This window comes from Propithecus coquereli, unplaced genomic scaffold (genome assembly GCF_000956105.1).
Source record: "Propithecus coquereli isolate 6110/MARCELLA unplaced genomic scaffold, Pcoq_1.0 Scaffold531, whole genome shotgun sequence".
NCBI classification, from domain to species: domain Eukaryota; kingdom Metazoa; phylum Chordata; class Mammalia; order Primates; family Indriidae; genus Propithecus; species Propithecus coquereli.
The window spans coordinates 785,036-803,304 of record NW_012151186.1 but is presented as its reverse complement, the minus strand read 5'-3'; the positions used below and the strand labels follow the sequence as shown (position 1 = coordinate 803,304).

Sequence of the window (18,269 nt, the reverse complement as noted above, 5' to 3'; positions counted from 1 at the left end):
GCTTGAGCCCAGGAGTTTGAGGTTGCTGTGAGCTAGGCTGATGCCACGGCACTCTAGCCCGGGCAACACAATGAGACTGTCTCAAAAAAAAAAAAGTCAACCATTTCTACACCATATCATTACGTGTGATAAAAAATAGATTCTTTTTGACAATCACAACTGTTCAACACCATGGTTGGATAAAGATGAAGTGCTGAAACAGTCCAAAAATGAATATTCATCAAAAAAAGCTAATGGTGTGTGTTTGGTGGTCCAGTGCTGGTATTATCCACTACAGCTTCATGAAACCTGGTCAGTTGATTACAGCAGATGTCTACTACAACCGGCTAGAAGAAATGATGAGGATGCTTGTGATTAAACAGCGAGATTGGTCAATAGAGAATCCTCTTGCAAGACAGCATTCGACCACATGTCGCACAAACAACGCTGCTCAAACTACAGCAGCTGGACTTGGAAACTCTCTGTCGTCCGCCGTATTCACCAGACCTTGCACCAACTGATGACCACTTCTCCCAGGCTCTGGACACTTACCACAAGAGAAAATATTCAATTCTCAACAAACTGTGAAAAACGCTTTTCATGATTTCATTGCCACTCTCTCTCCAGGGTTCTTTGCTGCTGGCATAAACGAGCTACCGTTAAGAAGGCAAAACTGTGTTGATAGTGCAGGCACATACTTTGATTAATGGTACTGCTTCCTGTTCGAGATATAATTAACTATACTTTTGATTCAAATTCAGACATTTCATATTTAATGACCCAAAATATTTCGTCTTGGGTGAGTTTGGGTAAGTTTTTTTTTTTTTTAGGAATTGGTCTGTTTAAGTTGTTGAATTTTTGTGCATAGTTTTTCATGGAAATCGCTTATTAACCCTTTATGTTCATAAAGTGATACTCCTGCCATTCCTCATGTCGACAATTTGTGTCTGCTGTTTCTTTTTCTTTGTTGTTCTTGCTGTAGGTTTACCTGTTTCATTGACCTTTTTTTTTAAAGAACTAGCTTTTGGATTTACTGATTTTTCTCTATTGTTTTTCTCTTTTCAATTTCACTGATTTCTGTTCTTATCTTGATTGTTTCCTTTCATCTCCTTGATTTTGGCTTATTTTTCCCTTTTTCTAGTTTCTTAAGGTGAAACTTTGGATTATTGATTTGAGACCTTTCCTCTTTACTAATACATGCAATTAATGATATAAATTTCCCTCTGTGCATTGCTTTAGCTGCACTTCCCTAAATTTTGACATGTTGTGTTTTCATTTTCATTTAGTTCAAAATATTTTTCAATGTCCCTTAAGACTTCCTCCTTGATTCATGGATTATTTAGAAGTGTGGTGTATATTTTCCAAATGTTTGGGGATTCTACCACATCCTTGCTGGTTTTCTTACTAATACTTCTGTTACTGAGGAGTGTTGGATTCTCCAACTATAATTGCCTGCCTATTTCTTCTTTCAGTTGTTTGCTTCCTATATTTTGAAAGTCTGTTGTTTTGGACTGTTGAAAGCAAATTATAATTCTGTCTAATGGAGTTCACAACAAATGCAGATATTACATATGCACGTGTATAATTACGTCTTATCAGTGAACTAACCCTTTTACTAACGTGATGCTGCTGATAATGGTCTTTGCTCTTACGTTTATTTTGTCTGATATTAATACAGCTATTTTTGTTTCTTTTGATTGGTATTTGCATGGTATTTACTGTTCTATCCCTTTGCTTCTAACCTATCTATGTAAATATATTTGAAGTAAATTCCTCATAGACAGTATATAAGTTGGATCATGTGTGTTTTTGAAATCCAGTCTGACGAGCTCTGTCATGTAATTGGTATGTTTAGACCATTTACACTTAATGTCATTATTGATAAGCTTGCATTTAAGACGGCTGTTTTATTATTTGTTGACTATTGTTCCCTTGGTGTTTCATTGCTCAATTTATCCTTTACTGTCTTCTTTGAAGTTATTTTTTAGTGTTCCATTTTAATTTGTCTGTTGTGTTTTTGACCATATATATCTTACTGTAGTTTTTTCAGTAGTTGTTCCAGAGCATACAGTATACATATTTCACTTCTTACAATTTGCCTAGAAAACATTTTAACATTTCCAGAGGCTGGGCGCGGTGGCTCACGCCTGTAATCCTAGCTCTCTGGGAGGCCGAGGCGGGCGGATTGTTTGAGCTCAGGAGTTCGAAACCAGCCTGAGCAAGAGCGAGACCCCGTCTCTACTAAAAATAGAAAGAAATTAATTGGACAACTAAAAATATATAGAAAAAATTAGCCGGGCATGGTGGCGCATGCCTGTAGTCCCAGCTACTCGGGAGGCTGAGGCAGAAGGATCGCTTGAGCCCAGGAGTTTGAGGTTGCTGTGAGCTAGGCTGACGCCACGGCACGCACTCTAGCCCGGCAACAGAGTGACACTCTGTCTCAAAGAAAAAAAACATTTCCAGACCAGGTAGAGCCCATACCATCATGCAGGTCACTTGCCACCTGCCATTTGTGTTGTGGTTGTCTACGTATTATTCGCATTTGTTGTGAACTCCATTAGACAGAATTATAATTTGCTTTCAACAGTCAAAAATATCCTGGAGAACTCAAGAAGAAAGGACTAGTCAATTTTATTCACCCCAGTATTTACTACTGTGTTGCTTTTCCTTGATTTGTAATGTTCCCAGTTTCCTTCTGGTATCATCTCTTTCTGGCTAAAGGACATTCTGTAGCAATTCTTTTAAATCAGATCTACTTACAACAAATCCTCTTGTTTTTCTTCATCTGAGAATGTCTTTGTTTTAGCTTCCTTCCTGAAGGATATTTTCACTGGATTTAGAGTGCTGGGCTGATTATTTTCTTTCAGCCCTTTAAAAACACGCTTCCACTGCCCCCTGGCCGGTCAGCAGTCACCGAATCCCTGTCCTCTCGGGACGCACGGGTTCTCGGTTCTCGGCAGCGCGGCTGTAAAGGACGGCAGTGGGAAGATGAGTGAAGTTCAAATAAAGTCTGTGGTTTAGTTTGCAAGAGCAGCACAAGACCCGCAGGCAGGCAGGGTGGCAGGAGTGACGCTGGGCCCGGAGTCCCCACCCCGCAGGTGCGTCACCCTCCCTGCAGGAGCCTGGGCTGGGGGTCAGCAGCGCAACGCGGGAAACTGAGGTCATTGCCTGCTGTCGGCAGTGTCAGCCCGGGAGGGTCCACCTTCTTTCCTAGGGTCGCATGAACGCGTTCTACAGGTTTACAGCCTCCTTCAGAAGGTCCCTGGTTGTTCAAATAGAGGGGATGAGTCCTCCCTCCATACAGGACATTCCAAATGGCAGTTGATGGGCCTAAGTGAGCCCACCGGTGCCCAGCCTCCTGGTCCCCGTCGGTCGCTTTCGAAGTTCAGGAGCACAGAGGCCCCGCTCCCCCTTACCTGTGGGCAGAGGGCTCAGCTGGTGTCTTTGCGGGACCTGCCCCGTCAGGCCGCCCCTTGCTCACGGTCCTCTCCTGGGATGGCAGGAAGCCGCAGCTCCGTGTCCTATAAAGCCTCCCTCCCACCCGCCGTGGTCACAGTAGAGAAATACTGAGATTCTGTGCTTCCTGCAACCGTATCAGGTCCTGGGTGTTTAACAGGAACGTCTAGTCATTCTCGAACTCTCCTGGGCCTCGCCTTGCCTCAGCGTGTAACGTTCCCTCTTTTTCATGACGCCACGCAAAGCAGTAAGTGGCAGAAGGCCCTGCGAGGGTGCCGCCAGCTGCGAGCTGCTGTGGTTGCCGTGGGCAGCTGCTTGCCTCTGTGCTCCGTGGTCTGAGAAGCGCCCCGAAGGCGGGACTTGGGTACAGCGTGTAGAAGGGGGCGGATGGCTGCGTCCAGCCCAGGCCCCGAGCTCTGAGGCCTGGGCCAGTGACATCTTTGGGTCCGGAGAACAGGGTGAGAGGACCTGCTTTTCACGGCTGTTTTGAGAGCAGTGAGGCGACAGCTCTCAGTGACAAAGACCGCAGGGGGACCCTCAGCCCTGGCGTGACTGGGTTCTGCCTGGGGAAAGCTGCGTTTCTGAAACCAGTTCCACAAAGTGTCTGACTTCACAAAGTGCGTGGCCTCGTGGGCAGAGAGCGGCCTGTGCGGGCCCATGTGGGTCACGGGGTGCAGGTGGAGGCTGCCGTGGCGAGGCGTGTGCCCAGCTCTGACGGCTCGTTTCTCTCCCGCAGGTGACCCCAGGGTTCGAGGAGAAGGAAGGGGAGCTGCTGGTCAGGGGCCCCTCTGTGTTCCGAGAGTACTGGGATAAACCGGAAGAAACTAGAACCTCATTCACCGCGGACGGCTGGTTCAAAACAGGTAGGACCCAGCTCCGCGGGAGTGGAGGGGACAGAGCAAGTGTGTGACTCGGACCCCAGATTAAGTCTGTGCTGGCGTCACGGAGCTGCAGGCAGAGGGCTGGCGGGGAGCCGTGTCCAGTCCCCGCTGAGCGCCCGGCCTCCCGCCGGCTGCTGGGAGGAGGCTCCGTCGGCCCACGTCCCTCAGGATCCAGGAGCCCCCCTGCCCGCCACGAGGCTCCCACGCGCCTGGCTGCCCAGCAGCCAGGGCCCCCACCTCCTGGGTACACCCCGACGCTGCACCAGAGACCCTCATCTCACCGCCCCCTCACCTGGCCTGCCTCGCTTTGTAAATCTTCCCCTCCCCCGACCCGGGGTCAGAATTCGTCTTGCCGTGACGCGATCCGTCGTGGTGGGTCACTAGTTGCGTCACCCGCAGGTTCGTGCGCTGTCTCTGCATGGCCGGCCCGAACCGGCCTGTGGGGAGTGAACCTGTCGGCCAGACCGAGGGAGCCCGGCCCTGTCGGTGGTCAGGGAAGGTGCTGGCGCCCCTGAGTGCGCTGGTGGGACCCGGCGGTGCGGCAGAGACTGGAAACGTGGCGTCTGCGCAGCTGCACGCACTGACTGAGCACGCTCCAGCCCAGGGTGGGAAGCGTGCCTGCTCCCGCTCTTCTGTGGGGTGCAGAGCCCAGGAGGCCACGGCAGACGGGACGGGCCCCGTGAGGGTCCCGTGTGCATCTGAGGAGGGGGCCGTGATCTAGCAACGGGGGCCAGGGGCCTGTGGACCCAAGAGGCTTCGAAGCTGTGCTGTGAGGCTGGTGCCCGGGGGCATATGGTCCCCTGTCCAGCCTCCCCCAGGGACTCTGGGGCCGTCGTGGGCCGAGCCTACAGAGTGGCAGAGCAGCAGGTGGCGTGGAGACCCCTGCAGCCTTAGGGTTGGGGGACCCGGATGCCCAGGAGTTTGTGAGCCCCATGGAGGGGGGGCCTTGGGGAGAAGGGCAGAGGGAGGGTCCTCTGCTGAGAGGTGGGGGCGCCAAGCGGCTCCTTCTGCCTCCCCTGCCGGTCACACCTCCACCTGCAACCCCAGAGCCCTTGTGGGCTCTCACTGGCCCTGGGAGTGCATCCTCCTCCCACTGTCCGCCCGGTAGCTGTGGGCAGAAGCGTGCAGTCCCGTGGGCAGAGGGGCAGAAGCGGCGCGAGTGTTGCCTCCAAGGTGCACTGGTCACTCCCACCAGGCAGGCGTGTGGGATGTTCCGGAGGTTTGCAGGGCGAGTGATGCGTGAGCCCCCACAACAGTCCAGTGCCCAGAAATGCACCTCTGTGGGGCAGGCGCCGGCGGGGGATGGGTGGGGGCCTGGAAGCCCAGGGGACCTGCTCCTGCCCCATCTGCTGCCGGGGCCTGGCCAGCGCGCAGCCCACCCGCCCGGGTCCTCCTCTAGTGTCCGACCAGTGCAAGCGAATCCTTTCCCGACCATCCTTCAAACACAGACCCAAGGGAGGGCTGACTCCGCGCTGATCTTGCTCTCGCAGGCCCCCCCGGCAGCCCTCTAGGTGGTCCTGCCTGGGAAACCTGACCTGCTTTGCGGCTCTCTTATTTTTAAATTCAGATAAAAAGCTGCAGATTTTTTCCTTTGAGAGCACAGGAGCCAAAACCCCACGGATCTCGCCGACAGCAGGCTCGCCGAGCCGCCGGGGGCAGCGGTGCGGAGTGTGGGGCAGCCGCTGCTGATGAATGTCTCAGCTGCGAAGGAATAGCGTGCATTAATTATTGTAAGGAGATGTCTTTAGGAGAAAGCGATTTTGAAATTCAGTTTAATTTCATTGTAATGTGCTGCAAACAGGGAGGGATGTGTGTGTTTAATTGGCTCTCGGGGGTAGGGCCTGGAAGCCGCCTGCCTTTGTCACAGGCCATTAGCGACACGGGCTGCATAATGAGAGCGCGCAATCAGCTCACAGCTGCCGGCTCCTGCGGGGAGAGCATGATATTAAATAGAAATCAGGATACATTAAACTTAACCCTTTCCGCGGCCAGCCCCTCCTGCCATGCGGATCCTGGTGTGAGCCGCCGGCAGGCAGGCACCGAGGAGGCCAAGTGCAGGCTGGGTGAGGGGAGGTCACCGCGGCGACACCGCCACCCCCTCCGGCACGCACGGCCTCCTTGCACGCGGCCCCTTCCTGCCACGGGCACGTGCAGGGCTCCTCACAGGGCCCATGGGGGCCGCCCTCGAGCCGCTGCCAGACGGGCAGTGACGTCTGCAGACTCTAACTGCCCCGGACCTGCTCGGAGCCTGGCTCACCTGCTGCCCAGGGCAGGTGGATGGGCACTTCCAGGGGCCTGGCGTCCTGGGGTTCAGTTGGCCCCGTGGTGCAGCCTCTGCTGGGCAGGTGCTGTGAGCACACAGCAGCCCCTTCTGGGGGCTGGTTTGAGAGCGGTGGGCCAGGAGCGGGCCAAGCACCGGGGAGGAAGCCACACGACGAGGCCCCTTAGAGAGCAGCCCAGACCCCAAAGAACCCCGGGTGCCCACGGGCAAGGCAGGAAAGGAGAACCTGCAGTCGAGAAGCCACGCGGGGAGCGAGGCCACGACCGTCCGTCCCCAGCTGAGCATCCGCCTTGCCGTGTGGAGGGCACAGGCTGCCAGGCCTGGCCCGTTCTGGGCTGGGCTCACAGCCCTGCCCCCATGCACATCGAGGGGAAAACAAAGGCTGCCAGGCCCAGCCGGGGCTCCACGCCTAGTGGGCTGGACGTCCCAATACCCCTGCTGGGCTCATGCAGGTTCGTGCTCGGCCTCGGGGGTGGCGAAGGTTTCAGGGATCTCGAAAGTCAGTGGGGACTTGCCTCAAGGAGCAGAAAACTGGGGGACCTCCCGCCAGGGCCACCTGTGGGCTCCGTGGGGCTGTCACGGTGTGGTCCCCGCAGCCTCCCCCTGTGGCAACAAGGCAGCCACTGATCCCCAAACCCATGTCGCGTTGAGCGTGGGAGGAAGTGGCCGTCACTGCGGTGGTTCCTTGCCCAGAACGCAGGCACCGTCTCAGGAGGCGCTGCTGGGCCCGCCCCGTCCCACTGGCCAAAACCGCGTCTCGTGGCTGTTCTGGCGCACAGGATGCTGGGTACCTCTGCAGGGGAAGAAGAGGGACACAGGCGTCCCGGTGGGACCCCCAGACCCTCCCAAGGCTGGTCTGGCTGTGCCTGCCTCTGTCATCACAGGTGGTGTGGCAGTGCCCCCCGCCCCGCCCTGTGACCATTCCAGGGAGGGGCCTGCGCTGAGGAGAGCGCACCCCACGCCCGCCCGCGTGGCGTTCCTCTGTGCGGTGCACACGGGGGGGCACAGCCTTAGACGCCCCCAGTTCTCGCCAAGGTGGACGGAGTGCCACGCGGTACGGGCGGCCGCTAGAGCCACGCCACCCTTGGGCACCGGGGGCTGGGGGGGTCACAGCGGGAGGGGACGGGGCCCAGGACTCAGGAGATGGTACTGGGGGGTGCAGAGCCCCGTGGGTGCCTCACCCCAAGAGATGTCACCCGCTGCTGCGTCCCGTCCACTGCGGTGCCTGGGACTGTCGATCCGCCAGGCGTCACCTGCACGTGGGAACACACCCTCCTGGGACAGCCCAGTGGTTCTTGTCTCTGTTGCTGCCAGGAGCTTGGCGGCCCCTTCCTGGGTGGGCATTCAAGGTTCCCCGCCCCCGCAAGACTCACGGCACCTCGTGGGTCCCGGTGGGCTCTGGCCCTGCTGGGGGTGCCCGCGGCCCCTGGGGCACATGGACTAAGAGTGGGGGCATGTGGGCCAAGCGGGGGCCCCACGCCAAGCACACAGCCCACCTTGGCAGATGCGTGGTGACCGCCAGGGCTCACGGCTTGCCTTGTGACCAGACGCACACGGGTTTCCTCAGGTGACACTGCCGTGTTCAAGGACGGCGTGTACTGGATCCGGGGCCGGACCTCGGTGGACATTATCAAGACTGGAGGCTACAAAGTCAGCGCCCTGGAGGTCGAGCGGCACCTGCTGGGCCACCCCAGCATCACAGGTGAGCGGCCCTGCCGTCTCCTCCAGCTTGCGTCTTACACAGTCGGGGACAAGGTGACCCTTTCCTACCTGCCCCAGGGACCCTGCCCTGGCCACAGCACGCAGGGCTCTGCTGGAACCGTGAGAGCGCCGCTGCCGCCACGCCCGCAGCCAGGCTCCAGGCCTGAGCAGGACGCGCATCCCATCTGCGTGATCCACTCGCGCCGTGGCTAGCGGGCGTGTCCGAGGCGGCATGGCCTGATACAGAGAGCCAAGTGGCGGGAAGGCTGAGCCCCGAGAATGCCCAGCCCCCGAGAGCCGCTGTGGGAGCCGCCCTCACCCCCTCCCTGCAGGACCCGCCACCCCACGAGGGCCGACTCAGTAGCATCCCGAGGCCTTGCTGCAGGGACCGCCACGACCGCAGTTAGACCACCCGCCGCTCCCTGCGAGGTCTCGTGTTCTCCAGCATGCAGCGGTCATCCAGGTCCCCAAGGCCCCGTCCTGTTCTTCTGTCCTCAGATGTGGCTGTGATTGGAGTTCCAGATATGACCTGGGGCCAGCGGGTCACGGCTGTGGTGACCCTCCGAGAAGGACACTCGCTGTCCCACAGGGAGCTCAAAGAGTGGGCAAGGTAGGGCACCCACGGGCACCCACGGGGCCGGGTCCAGGCGAGGGCTGTCCTGGCCTCGGCAGCACCCATGTCGGAGGTGGAGGTGAGGAAGCGGGAAGGGTTGGCCATGTGGACCCCAGAGGACTCAGCCTCTGCCCCCCATGAAGCGCGGATCTGGAAAGCCCGTCTTGCGCCAGGTGAGGCGTAGCGCACTGTGCCTCCCGCCCCAGAGTCTGCTCAGGGACGACCCTCGGAGGGGGCAGAAGCTTGTGTTCCTGGGTCCTCTGAGGCCTGCAGGAAAGTTCTGTCCTGGTGTCAGGAGAAATCCCCGCTCGGGGTAGGAGACCCTGTGGTCGACCCACAGCTGAGACTGAGCCGCCAGCGCTGGCTGAGCAGGTGCAGAGGCCCTTCCTCCCCGCCCCCACCCGTGCGCCCTCCTGCCCTCAGGGCGGGACCCCCAGCGCCGTCCCTGCCTCAGCCCTGGGCTCTTCCTGTCCCAGAGCCCCTGGCACCCGAGGCCAGCACCGTCCACCATGCTTCCCGCTCGCCCTGCCATGCCCACCTGCGAGACATACCCCAAACCCCCAGGGCCTTTCTCCACCTGTCCTGGCAGTGCCGGGGCCCAGGCTGAGCCTGAGCAAGTCCGGGGTCTGGCGAGACCCAGCAACGAGCTTGAGAGCTCGGAAAGGAAGCTTTTAGCGTCACCTGGAATTTTCTCCTCCTGTTCCCTCCCCCACCTTCCTGCCTCCACCCGCTTGCCGCCTCCTCAGCGCTAAAGATATTTTTGGCTCGTCCAACGTGATTTTGCAAACAGTAGGAATCCTTGTTTCATCAAGGGCAGCGCAGCTGGGCGATTAAAGATCCCGGGATTTGCAGAATCCCAGTTGGAGCCCTGCGGTTTAACAAAGGCAGGGAAGAGTCTAGTTGGCCGGTCGCTGCTTTCATTAAACAATTACTTTGTTGAAAAGAAAAAGTAGGTACCACATACCGAGGAGTTTCGGGGTCTGAGTCCGCAGGAGCTGGAGTCCAGCCGCTCCGCGGCCTTGGCGTCCTCACAAAGGGACTGCTGTGCCCGGGACACCCGGCCAGATTCGCCTGGCTCTGTGCTCTCGGGGCCCCGGGCTCAGGCGGGGCCTGTGTTGGTCACTGGGGCCATGACAGTGAGAACGAGGAGACCCCCCCCCCAATGGAGAGCCGGGGCGCACCGGGACCAAGCGCCTGTGTGGTCACGAACTCTGTGTCCCCACGCTGGGACCTGGCCACATCCCTCAGTTGCGTGTGGCCGGATGGGTCCGTACACCCTGCAGCAGCCGCACGCCTAGGTCCGGGATGACGTTGTCCTCCAGTAAAATGCGCACTGTGGAGAATTTTATACACAGGTAAATGCAAACGCCAGAATAAATCTGATAGAAAATCAGAATAAAAAAGTCAAGAAAACACCCCAGAAAGTAGAGCAAGAAGACAAGAAGACGGGTAATAGGAGAGAAAGAGTCTGAGACCAGGGAAGATATCAGGGAAACTACCGAGAACTGATAACAAGGCTGAGAGCTGGACAGAAGCCGCTGCCGAAAGCACAGCGGGGCCAGGGCCTGAGAGGGACGCGTCGTGACGACCGAACGCAAGGCAGGGGGGTGGGGGGCAGGTGCGCACAGCAGAGGCGCAAAGAAAATGCCTGAAATGGAGAGAATGTCTCGGGTGTCCTTTAGACGTGTGGGGACAGAGATCGGGTCTCTGACGCTGTCGAGCCTGGTGGCCCCGAGGGTCCGGCTGGGCAGCGGCCTGGGCCTGGCCTCGTGGCAGGGTGTTGGGCGGCAGCGCCACAGCCCTGTCCCGGGCTGGGCCTTGGTTTCTGGACTCTGGAAACCTGCTATTTCCCCCAAAACAGTGACCGTCAGCGTCCCCCTCTGACCTGGTGTTCCCTGTGGCACGGCTCTCACTGGTGGGTGGCGGCCACCAGCCGTGACACCCTCCCCCTTGTGGGCGAGAGGCCAGCGCGGAAGAGGAGGGTGGTCGGACACGGGGGTGGCTGCTGGCTGGAGGGGAGCGCGGACGCCGTCCCCTCTGCAGAGGCCCCTCCCCAGTTCTGGATTTCGGCTTCGTCTTATGTTGCTGGTTCTTCGTACGCTGCGCTCACGGCCACTTGTGGTCTTTTTTTCTTGTTTTTTAAAGAATTTTTTCCCTTTTGCTGTCATTTTTTTAAGTTTTGGAAGCACGGACCGGCCTGGCCATCTCCCCACCCTCAGGTGGGCTGTCCCTGGCTCCCCTGCAAGGCACCGGCAGACGGGCCACGAACAGGCGCCTCCTCACCCTCACGGCGCCGGCTGGGCTTGGCACCGGGCACCGGCACCGCATGTCAGGGCCTCCGCCATGCTGCCGGGGCGAGGCAGCCACGCGGCGCTCACGCTGCGGAAGGCAAGGCAGGATCCACCTGGACTGTGGAAACTGCCGCAGAGAGCTCTGCCCCGGTGTTTGCTGCGAGGCCACGTCCGACCTCGCGCCCGCTGGCTCCTCTCCGCGGGGGAGGGCAGTGGGAGTAGCCGGGAGGCAAACCGCTCATTTCCGGACGATTTTCCCCCAGGAACCCCGCTCAGCCTTGCCGGGTCCCCGTCTGAGGTCCTGCTCTGCCTCCGAGCTGTTCTGAGGCTTTGTCACGTCACTGGCTTGCGGGATCCAGGTCCTCAGAGTCGCAGTTTCCTGCCTGCCCAGACCACCCTGCTTGGAAACGGCACGTTCCACAGGCTTCAAAGCCCCGTCCTCGAGACACGCTGGGGTCTTTTTCTTCGTGCTAACTTCGGGGTTACGACGTACGTCTCGAGGTCACCCCAGGTTGCCTGCAGGTGACACCTCCGCTGTGCCGTGTGGGGGACCACAGACCGCGAGGGTGTCACTGTGAGGCCTCCGCCGCGTGGCTGGTGCCTGCGGGACTTAGAGGTTTGCTCAGGTGTCTGAGTGCCCCCACCTCTCAGCCCCTCCAGAAGCTTCCTTGTGCTCACGGCTCTGCAGGGGACGGGCCGGGGGGGGGACAGGGCTCTCCAGCTCCAGTGCGGGAGCTCAGAGACCTTTCCCCGGCCATCCCGCGGGTCTCTCCAGGCAGGCCCGTCCTCAGTGTGACCTTGTCCAAGGCCTGCACACACCGTGGTGTCTCCATGGTTCAGTCGATTGAGGCACTCCAGCCCCAGGACAGCCGCGGCACCTGGCCAAGCCACAGGGTCCCGGGAGCACCTGTCCATGTTACTGAGAGCCCTGCCTGGGCCCTGGGCTCCGTCCACAGGCAGCATTGAGGTGAGACTCACTTGGGCTGCGCTTGTCTCCGCAGAGGCTTCCTGGCCCCGTACGCCGTGCCCTCCGAGCTCCTGCTGGTGGAGGAGATCCCCCGGAACCAGATGGGCAAGGTCAACAAGCGGGACCTGGCCCGGCAGCTCTACCCCGCCTGACCCGGCCGCACAGGCCCGGCAAGGACCCCAAACAGACACGCCCTTGGCACCCGGTGCCTGCGGGGGCCTGACAGAGGCCAGAGCCCCCAAACCAGGCCCCCAAATCAAGAGCTGCCTGTCTGGGCTGGAGTCCCTGGCCCTAGGCTGACTGTCACATTGCAAGGTGGCCCTGGCCACCCCCACAGCCTGCTCGGGCACCTCCCTCCCCTGAGTGCCCTGAGGTTGCTGGGCTCTCCCCAGGGCAGGTCCCGGGGGTCCCAGAGGTGTCACCCGAGAAAGGAAATGAAATAAAGACTCCGTGGGAGGAAACACATGTGTGACCCGTGCTGTCTGCCCACCCAGAGCACACACCCTGCCCTCAGCCGAGTGGCCCAGGTCAAAGCAGGAGCAGGTGCTTTGGGGCTTGGCTGCTGCCAGCTGGGCCAGGCCGGCTGTGCCCTCCGGGGGCCTGTGGCCTGGGGCAGGCTGGGTCGGTCTGTGGACAAAAAGCCGGCTCTGACCCCAGCCAGACCTCTACCTCTGGGAAGCCCAGGAACAGCGGCAGGAGCCCCGATGACCGGCTGGTCCCAAGGCCACAGCTGCAGTACGGCCCCTCGAATCTTGGCTGCCCCCTCGGTGGTGGCCAGAGTGAAGTCCCCTCCACCTCCCCCTTACCTGTGGCTTCACGCTGTGGGGACATTCCCTCCTGACAGTGGCAAGGGAGGAAACCCCTTTCTCTCAGGCATCCAAGCCCAACACCCAGAAGGCCTCAGCCCTCTGCCTCAGTTTCCCTACTCCCATACCAGACCCCCCACCCCAAACTGGACGTCACCAGCAAGTCGCTGCCGGGCCCCCGAGAACGCCTCACAGACTCACCTTTCTGTGACAGCAGATCGACCCCGGCCTGACGTCACAGCGCTGCTGGTCACGTCTGGCTGTTTGAACACACAGCGCGACCACTGCCCCCGGGTCCCTCCGGCCTGGGAAAGGACCTCCCGTCCGTGGGGTGGGAGCTCCGTCTCCATCTCAATAAGCTGCTGTCGCCGGTTGGCTGCACTCGGATTCTTTGCAGCGTGAAGCCAAGAACTCACCCGGTGAGTGCAGGGGCTCCCTCCCCAACGCGGACCCCCAGCCCCATGCCATTTCCTCGCGTGGGACAGGCGCCGGGCCTGGCTGTGGCCGCCCCCACCCTGGGCCCCACCATGCCCTCTGCCCTCCTTTGGGAGTCTCTGAGGGTGCCCCCCCACCTCCCCACACGGGGACGCGTGGCATTCGTGTGTGAGACCGTGTGTCGGGGGGTGTGCACGTGGGGTGCACCTGCACACCTGTGCCCGTAAGAGGAGTGCCCGCCTCCCTCTGCACGCGTGTGCGCAGGTGACCTGCACCGCCCCAGGGTCCTCTCCCGGGAGCCGGTGCCCACCCCACAGCCCCCTTGGCGGCTTGGCGGGCTCGTCCCCATCGGCAGTCTGATCACACGCAGCATCCAGCCACTTGGCAATGGCTACAGGACATTAGGTCGTCAGTCTGCTTCATCACGGCCCGCCCTCCCTCCCCCACGCGCAGCGAAGACCATTAACAACGGCAACGGCAGGCAGCGCGTTTCAACGCACCAGAGACGTTCCCGTGAGCACCGGCTCTAATGGGGAACAGCCATTTCTGCGCTAGAAACCAGAGGACACCCCACACCAGCTGCACTGACTGCCTGCTGCACACAGATGTGCACAGGCGCAGACACACATGCCTTCATGTGCACATACATGCATACGTGTACATGTGTGTACACATTCACACAGACCCATATACACATGCATAGACGTATACATTTACAGACACGTATACATATGCACAGACACATCACATGCACACATGTATACACATACAGACATACATATCCACAGACACGTATACACATGCACACATACATACACACAGACATGTATACACATGGACACATGCACACAGACATGTACATGTGCACACATACATACACGCAGACACGTATACATATGCACATACACATGCACACATACACATACAGGCATGTATACACATGCACAGACACGTGCACACATGCACATGCACACAGACGTATAGACATGCGCGCACAGACATGTATAGACATGCACACAGACAAGTATACACATGCACATGCACACAGACATATATACACATGCACAGACACATGCACACATAGACACATACACGCAGACACATATACACATGCACAAACACGTATACACATGCACACAGACACCCAAGTGTCCACAGACAACAGAGATCTGGTCGCAGAAACCACCTTCCAAGTACCAGCTGCCCCAGGACCCCCAGCAATGACCCAGGCGGGACAGGGAGGGCCTGGCGACAGGCCAGGGTGCGGCAGCCTTGGCTGCAGGGTGGGGAGCGAGGGCCGGGCCCCGCACTTCCCCATCAGCGGGGGTCCGCCCAGCACCCCAGCATGGAAGCCCAGGCAGACCCCAGCTCGAGCTGTCCTCGCCCGGAACAGTCATGCCCGGTAACATTTTGAACATTGAGGACAGAGATCATGTGTGTTCTCACCAGAGTTTGTCCAGCCTGAGCCTCCAGCTTCTTGAAGAAGTAAGGCCGGCCGGGCGCGGGGCTCACGCCTGTAATCTCAGCACTCAGGGAGGCCGAGGCAGGACTGCTTGCACCCAGGGGTTCAAGATCTGACATCTTTGCAAGTCACGACCTCCAGGCCTTCGTGGTTTGCACTTTTCTCTAATAATCACACATGTCTTCTGGGAGATTTAGTCCCAGACACTTAGTGCTTCTTGGAACCGTGAGTGGGGTTTTTTATTTTGTTTTCGGGTTGGTTCCTGCGAGGCTGTGGGTTTGTGTGTGTTGTCTCTGTCCCGCGCTTCTGGGGTGCAGCCTCTCCCCGGGCTCCCCTGGCCCAAGTCCCCTGCTGGAGAAGGAAGAGGACGCAGTGGCCGTGGCCTCCGAGGCCCAGCTGCCCCCAGGCGGGCAACACCAGAGAGCGCTGCCTGCCCGGCCTGTTGGAGAGAGATCCTCACGGAGCCAGCGGCTGGGGACTGGCGGGAGAGTTCGAGCTGCAGCAGCTCAGTTGATTCCATGGAGGTGATTGATTTAATCTGGACGGTCATTACTGTGATTTATGCAGCTGTTTGGGATTCTTTGCTCCCAAATTTGTCACCATCCCACAGATAAGACTGACAGACAGTGGGGGGCGGGGAGGGGTGGGGCTGCTGGGCTGTAGTGAGCCAGGGGGCACGAGAGGGGGGACGCGGCACCTGCAGTGCCACCTGGCCTCTGCCAGGAAGCACCTGCCCTCCCCCACCCGCCCCTGCCTTATGACCCTCAGACAGTGCTGGGCTCCTGGGGCGGGAACAGGGGCCTAACCTGCGTCTCACGTGTCCGGGCGCCGGCCTGGAGGCCCAGAAGCCAGGCTGGGGCCAGGGGCTGCGCTGCTGGGAGGGGCTGCCGGAGGTCCTGGGGGAGGCCCCAGCCCACCCCAGCCCTTCTCCTACCTGGAGCTCCCGCCCCCCCAACTCCCTGATGGCGGCAGGTCTCACAGCCCAGGCCCTCCCGGTGGCACTGCTCAGGGGACGCCAGGATGCTGGCAGCAGGGCACACAGCGGAGAAACAGCCAAGGCCGCAGGCGCCATGCGAGGAGACCGGAGGAAGTTCTCAAATCCGTCTCCCCGAGAATTTGGGAGAAAGGGTTTTTAAAGATAGTTTGGCGGGCAGAGGGCTGGGGAACCGGGTCTGCCGATGGCTGGGGACAGCTCGTGGGGTCAGGAAACAGAAATCGTGTTGTGCCAAGTCAGGTCCCAGGTCACTCGTAGTTCCTTGGCATGGGCCACTGGTCTGATTGGGTGGGTTGGGCCACGGGATGCAGGGCCTAGAAGACACGTCTCAGAGACCAGCCTGGGGTTCACCAGGGCTGTTGTCCACGGAGCCACGAAGACAGCCAGGAATCTTCACAACCGTCCACTGCACAAGCACAGGACAGGACCGCAGCCTCCCCTCCCCTCCCCTCCTGCCTCCTCCCATACCCCTTCCCTTCCTCCCCTTCTTCCCTCCCCCTTCTCCCCTGCCCATCCCTCCTCCCTCCCCCCTTCTCCCCTCCTCCCTCCCTTCTCCCCTCCTCCCTCCTCTTCCTCCTCCACCCCCTCCCCTCTCCTCCTGTCACCTGAGTTGGGCTAAGGCTGAAGGACAGAGAGCTTGACATGGGACAGGTGAGCAACTGTGTGGAACAGACACCGGGTAGAAGAGCAAATGGACAGACGTCCAGTCGGGGCAGAGGTGGCCCCAGCCGCTGGGTCCGATTTGCCGGGAGTGAGGAATGCCGGGTGGGGGGCTCTCCCAGGCTCACAGCTTTGTGGGCGAGGGCAGGACGGAGCTGGCCTGTCCCCTGCCTTTCTGGGGCTCACCCAAACACAGCCCCACCCCACGACTCAGGTCGGCTTGGGGCCCAGGCGCCTCCCACGCGGCCTCCCAGGGGTGTGGGGGCTGCTCCCGCCCAGGCCCCAGCCCGTCTCAGTGAGAGTGTTTACCGTAGTGGATTTTGCTCCAAAACCAAGCCTGGGGGGCGCTGTTAATGACATATAAATGGCTGTTTGGAGAGAAGCCTGGAGATCTCTGCTCTCCAGCCCCCTGTGACCCCATGGCGCCCTCCCACCTGTGGCCAGCTGCCCTCTGACCCTCACCCTGGCTGGGGGCCAGGCTGATCCCGGAGCCCCTGCTGGCCTGGCCCAGCCCACATGAGTCAGCCTGGGGGAGACGTCTGGTGGGGCTGGCCTGTGCTGCCCCTTCTCCTCCACCCATCTGGGGGGCTGCGAGGGCAGGGGGGCGGCCAAGGGGACGGTGTCCACGCTGGGCTGTAGAGCTGGGCCGGCCGGGCCAGGCGTGGGGGCCTGTGTCTGCAGGGCGTGTTGGGGGCGGGTGTGGCCAGGCAGGGGAGGGCTACAGGAAAAGCGCCCCCCCAAGACCCTTGGTCCTCAAGACCCTCTGGCAAGTGGCCACCTCCCGCACCTGCGCCCGCCAGGCATCCCTGGAGCCACAGTGCCCCCTGCTGGTGCCAGGGGCTGTGACAGGCTGTGACGTCCCTCCAGGCTGAGCACCCACCTGTGCCCAGCAGCCTCACAGGTCAGATGATCATCTGGGAGACTGGCCCTGGCTGGGCCCTGCGAGGGGCACACAGGAAACAGGGTGGGCTCCTAGGGCTGGACCTGGGCCTGGCCAGATCCTCTGTCCAATGGCTGGTGGGGCATCAGGCCGCGTCAGGGAAGCTGGGCAGGACAGGACCGCCTAGCATCTCAGGGGCAGCCCTGCCCAGACAGAGCCAGCCACGCCGGGACCCCCGCCCACCTCCCTATAGGACTCTGTTTGCTCATGCCAGCCCCCGCTGCTCAGGACCCCCAGCCTGTGGCCTCTCGCCTGCTGTCTAGGTCGTTCTCACTTCTGTGCACGTAATCCCGACTAGAGAATGACTTCTGCGTGCTTGTGGGGGTGTCATGGGCCTCTGAACAAACAGCACCCCAAACCTGATGGGGGCCACTCTGACCACCTGCACTGTGGCTTGTGGCCGCCAGAAGGTGGACGGTGGCCTGGTGTGGGGACAATGCCCCCTGAGCCCCCAGGCCCACCACTCTGTGTAGGTCACAGGGGCCAGGCCAGGGCTCAGGTGCCACGGGCGTGGCTGGTGCCCACCCACCGGTGCTTCCATACTCTGCCCCCATCTGCCCGGCTCACCCCTCTCGAACCCCACTGGGGGCCGCCCCCCTGTTCTGCTGTTAGGAAGGTCCGTGCTGACAGCGCCGGGCAGGGCCTGGGGCACGGGGTACGGGGTGGGTGAGTGTCCGCCTGGCCCAGCCCCACCGCCCGCCAGGCCAGGACAGTGTGTGGAAAGGGCTGTCTGGGCTCCTGGCCAGGCCACCTGTATCTGCCACATCAGCCGGGCCCTTGCTGGTGAGATGGGGCCCCAGCCC

General features: G+C 60.0%; 1 protein-coding gene across 3 annotated transcripts in view; it reads left to right on the top strand.

Moving 5' to 3' along the window:
- ACSF3 (acyl-CoA synthetase family member 3) overlaps positions 1-12,614 on the top strand; it is a 39,307-nt gene extending 26,693 nt beyond the window's left edge. For all 3 annotated transcript variants that reach the window (XM_012657191.1, XM_012657190.1, XM_012657192.1), the window contains 4 exons: positions 4,172-4,298; positions 8,165-8,299; positions 8,797-8,908; positions 12,204-12,614. In XM_012657191.1, coding sequence (XP_012512645.1) covers positions 4,172-4,298; positions 8,165-8,299; positions 8,797-8,908; positions 12,204-12,321 — 492 coding nt within the window. In that variant the 3' untranslated portion in view covers positions 12,322-12,614. The remainder of the gene's footprint in view (positions 1-4,171; positions 4,299-8,164; positions 8,300-8,796; positions 8,909-12,203) is intronic.
- Positions 12,615-18,269: the final 5,655 nt, after the last annotated feature.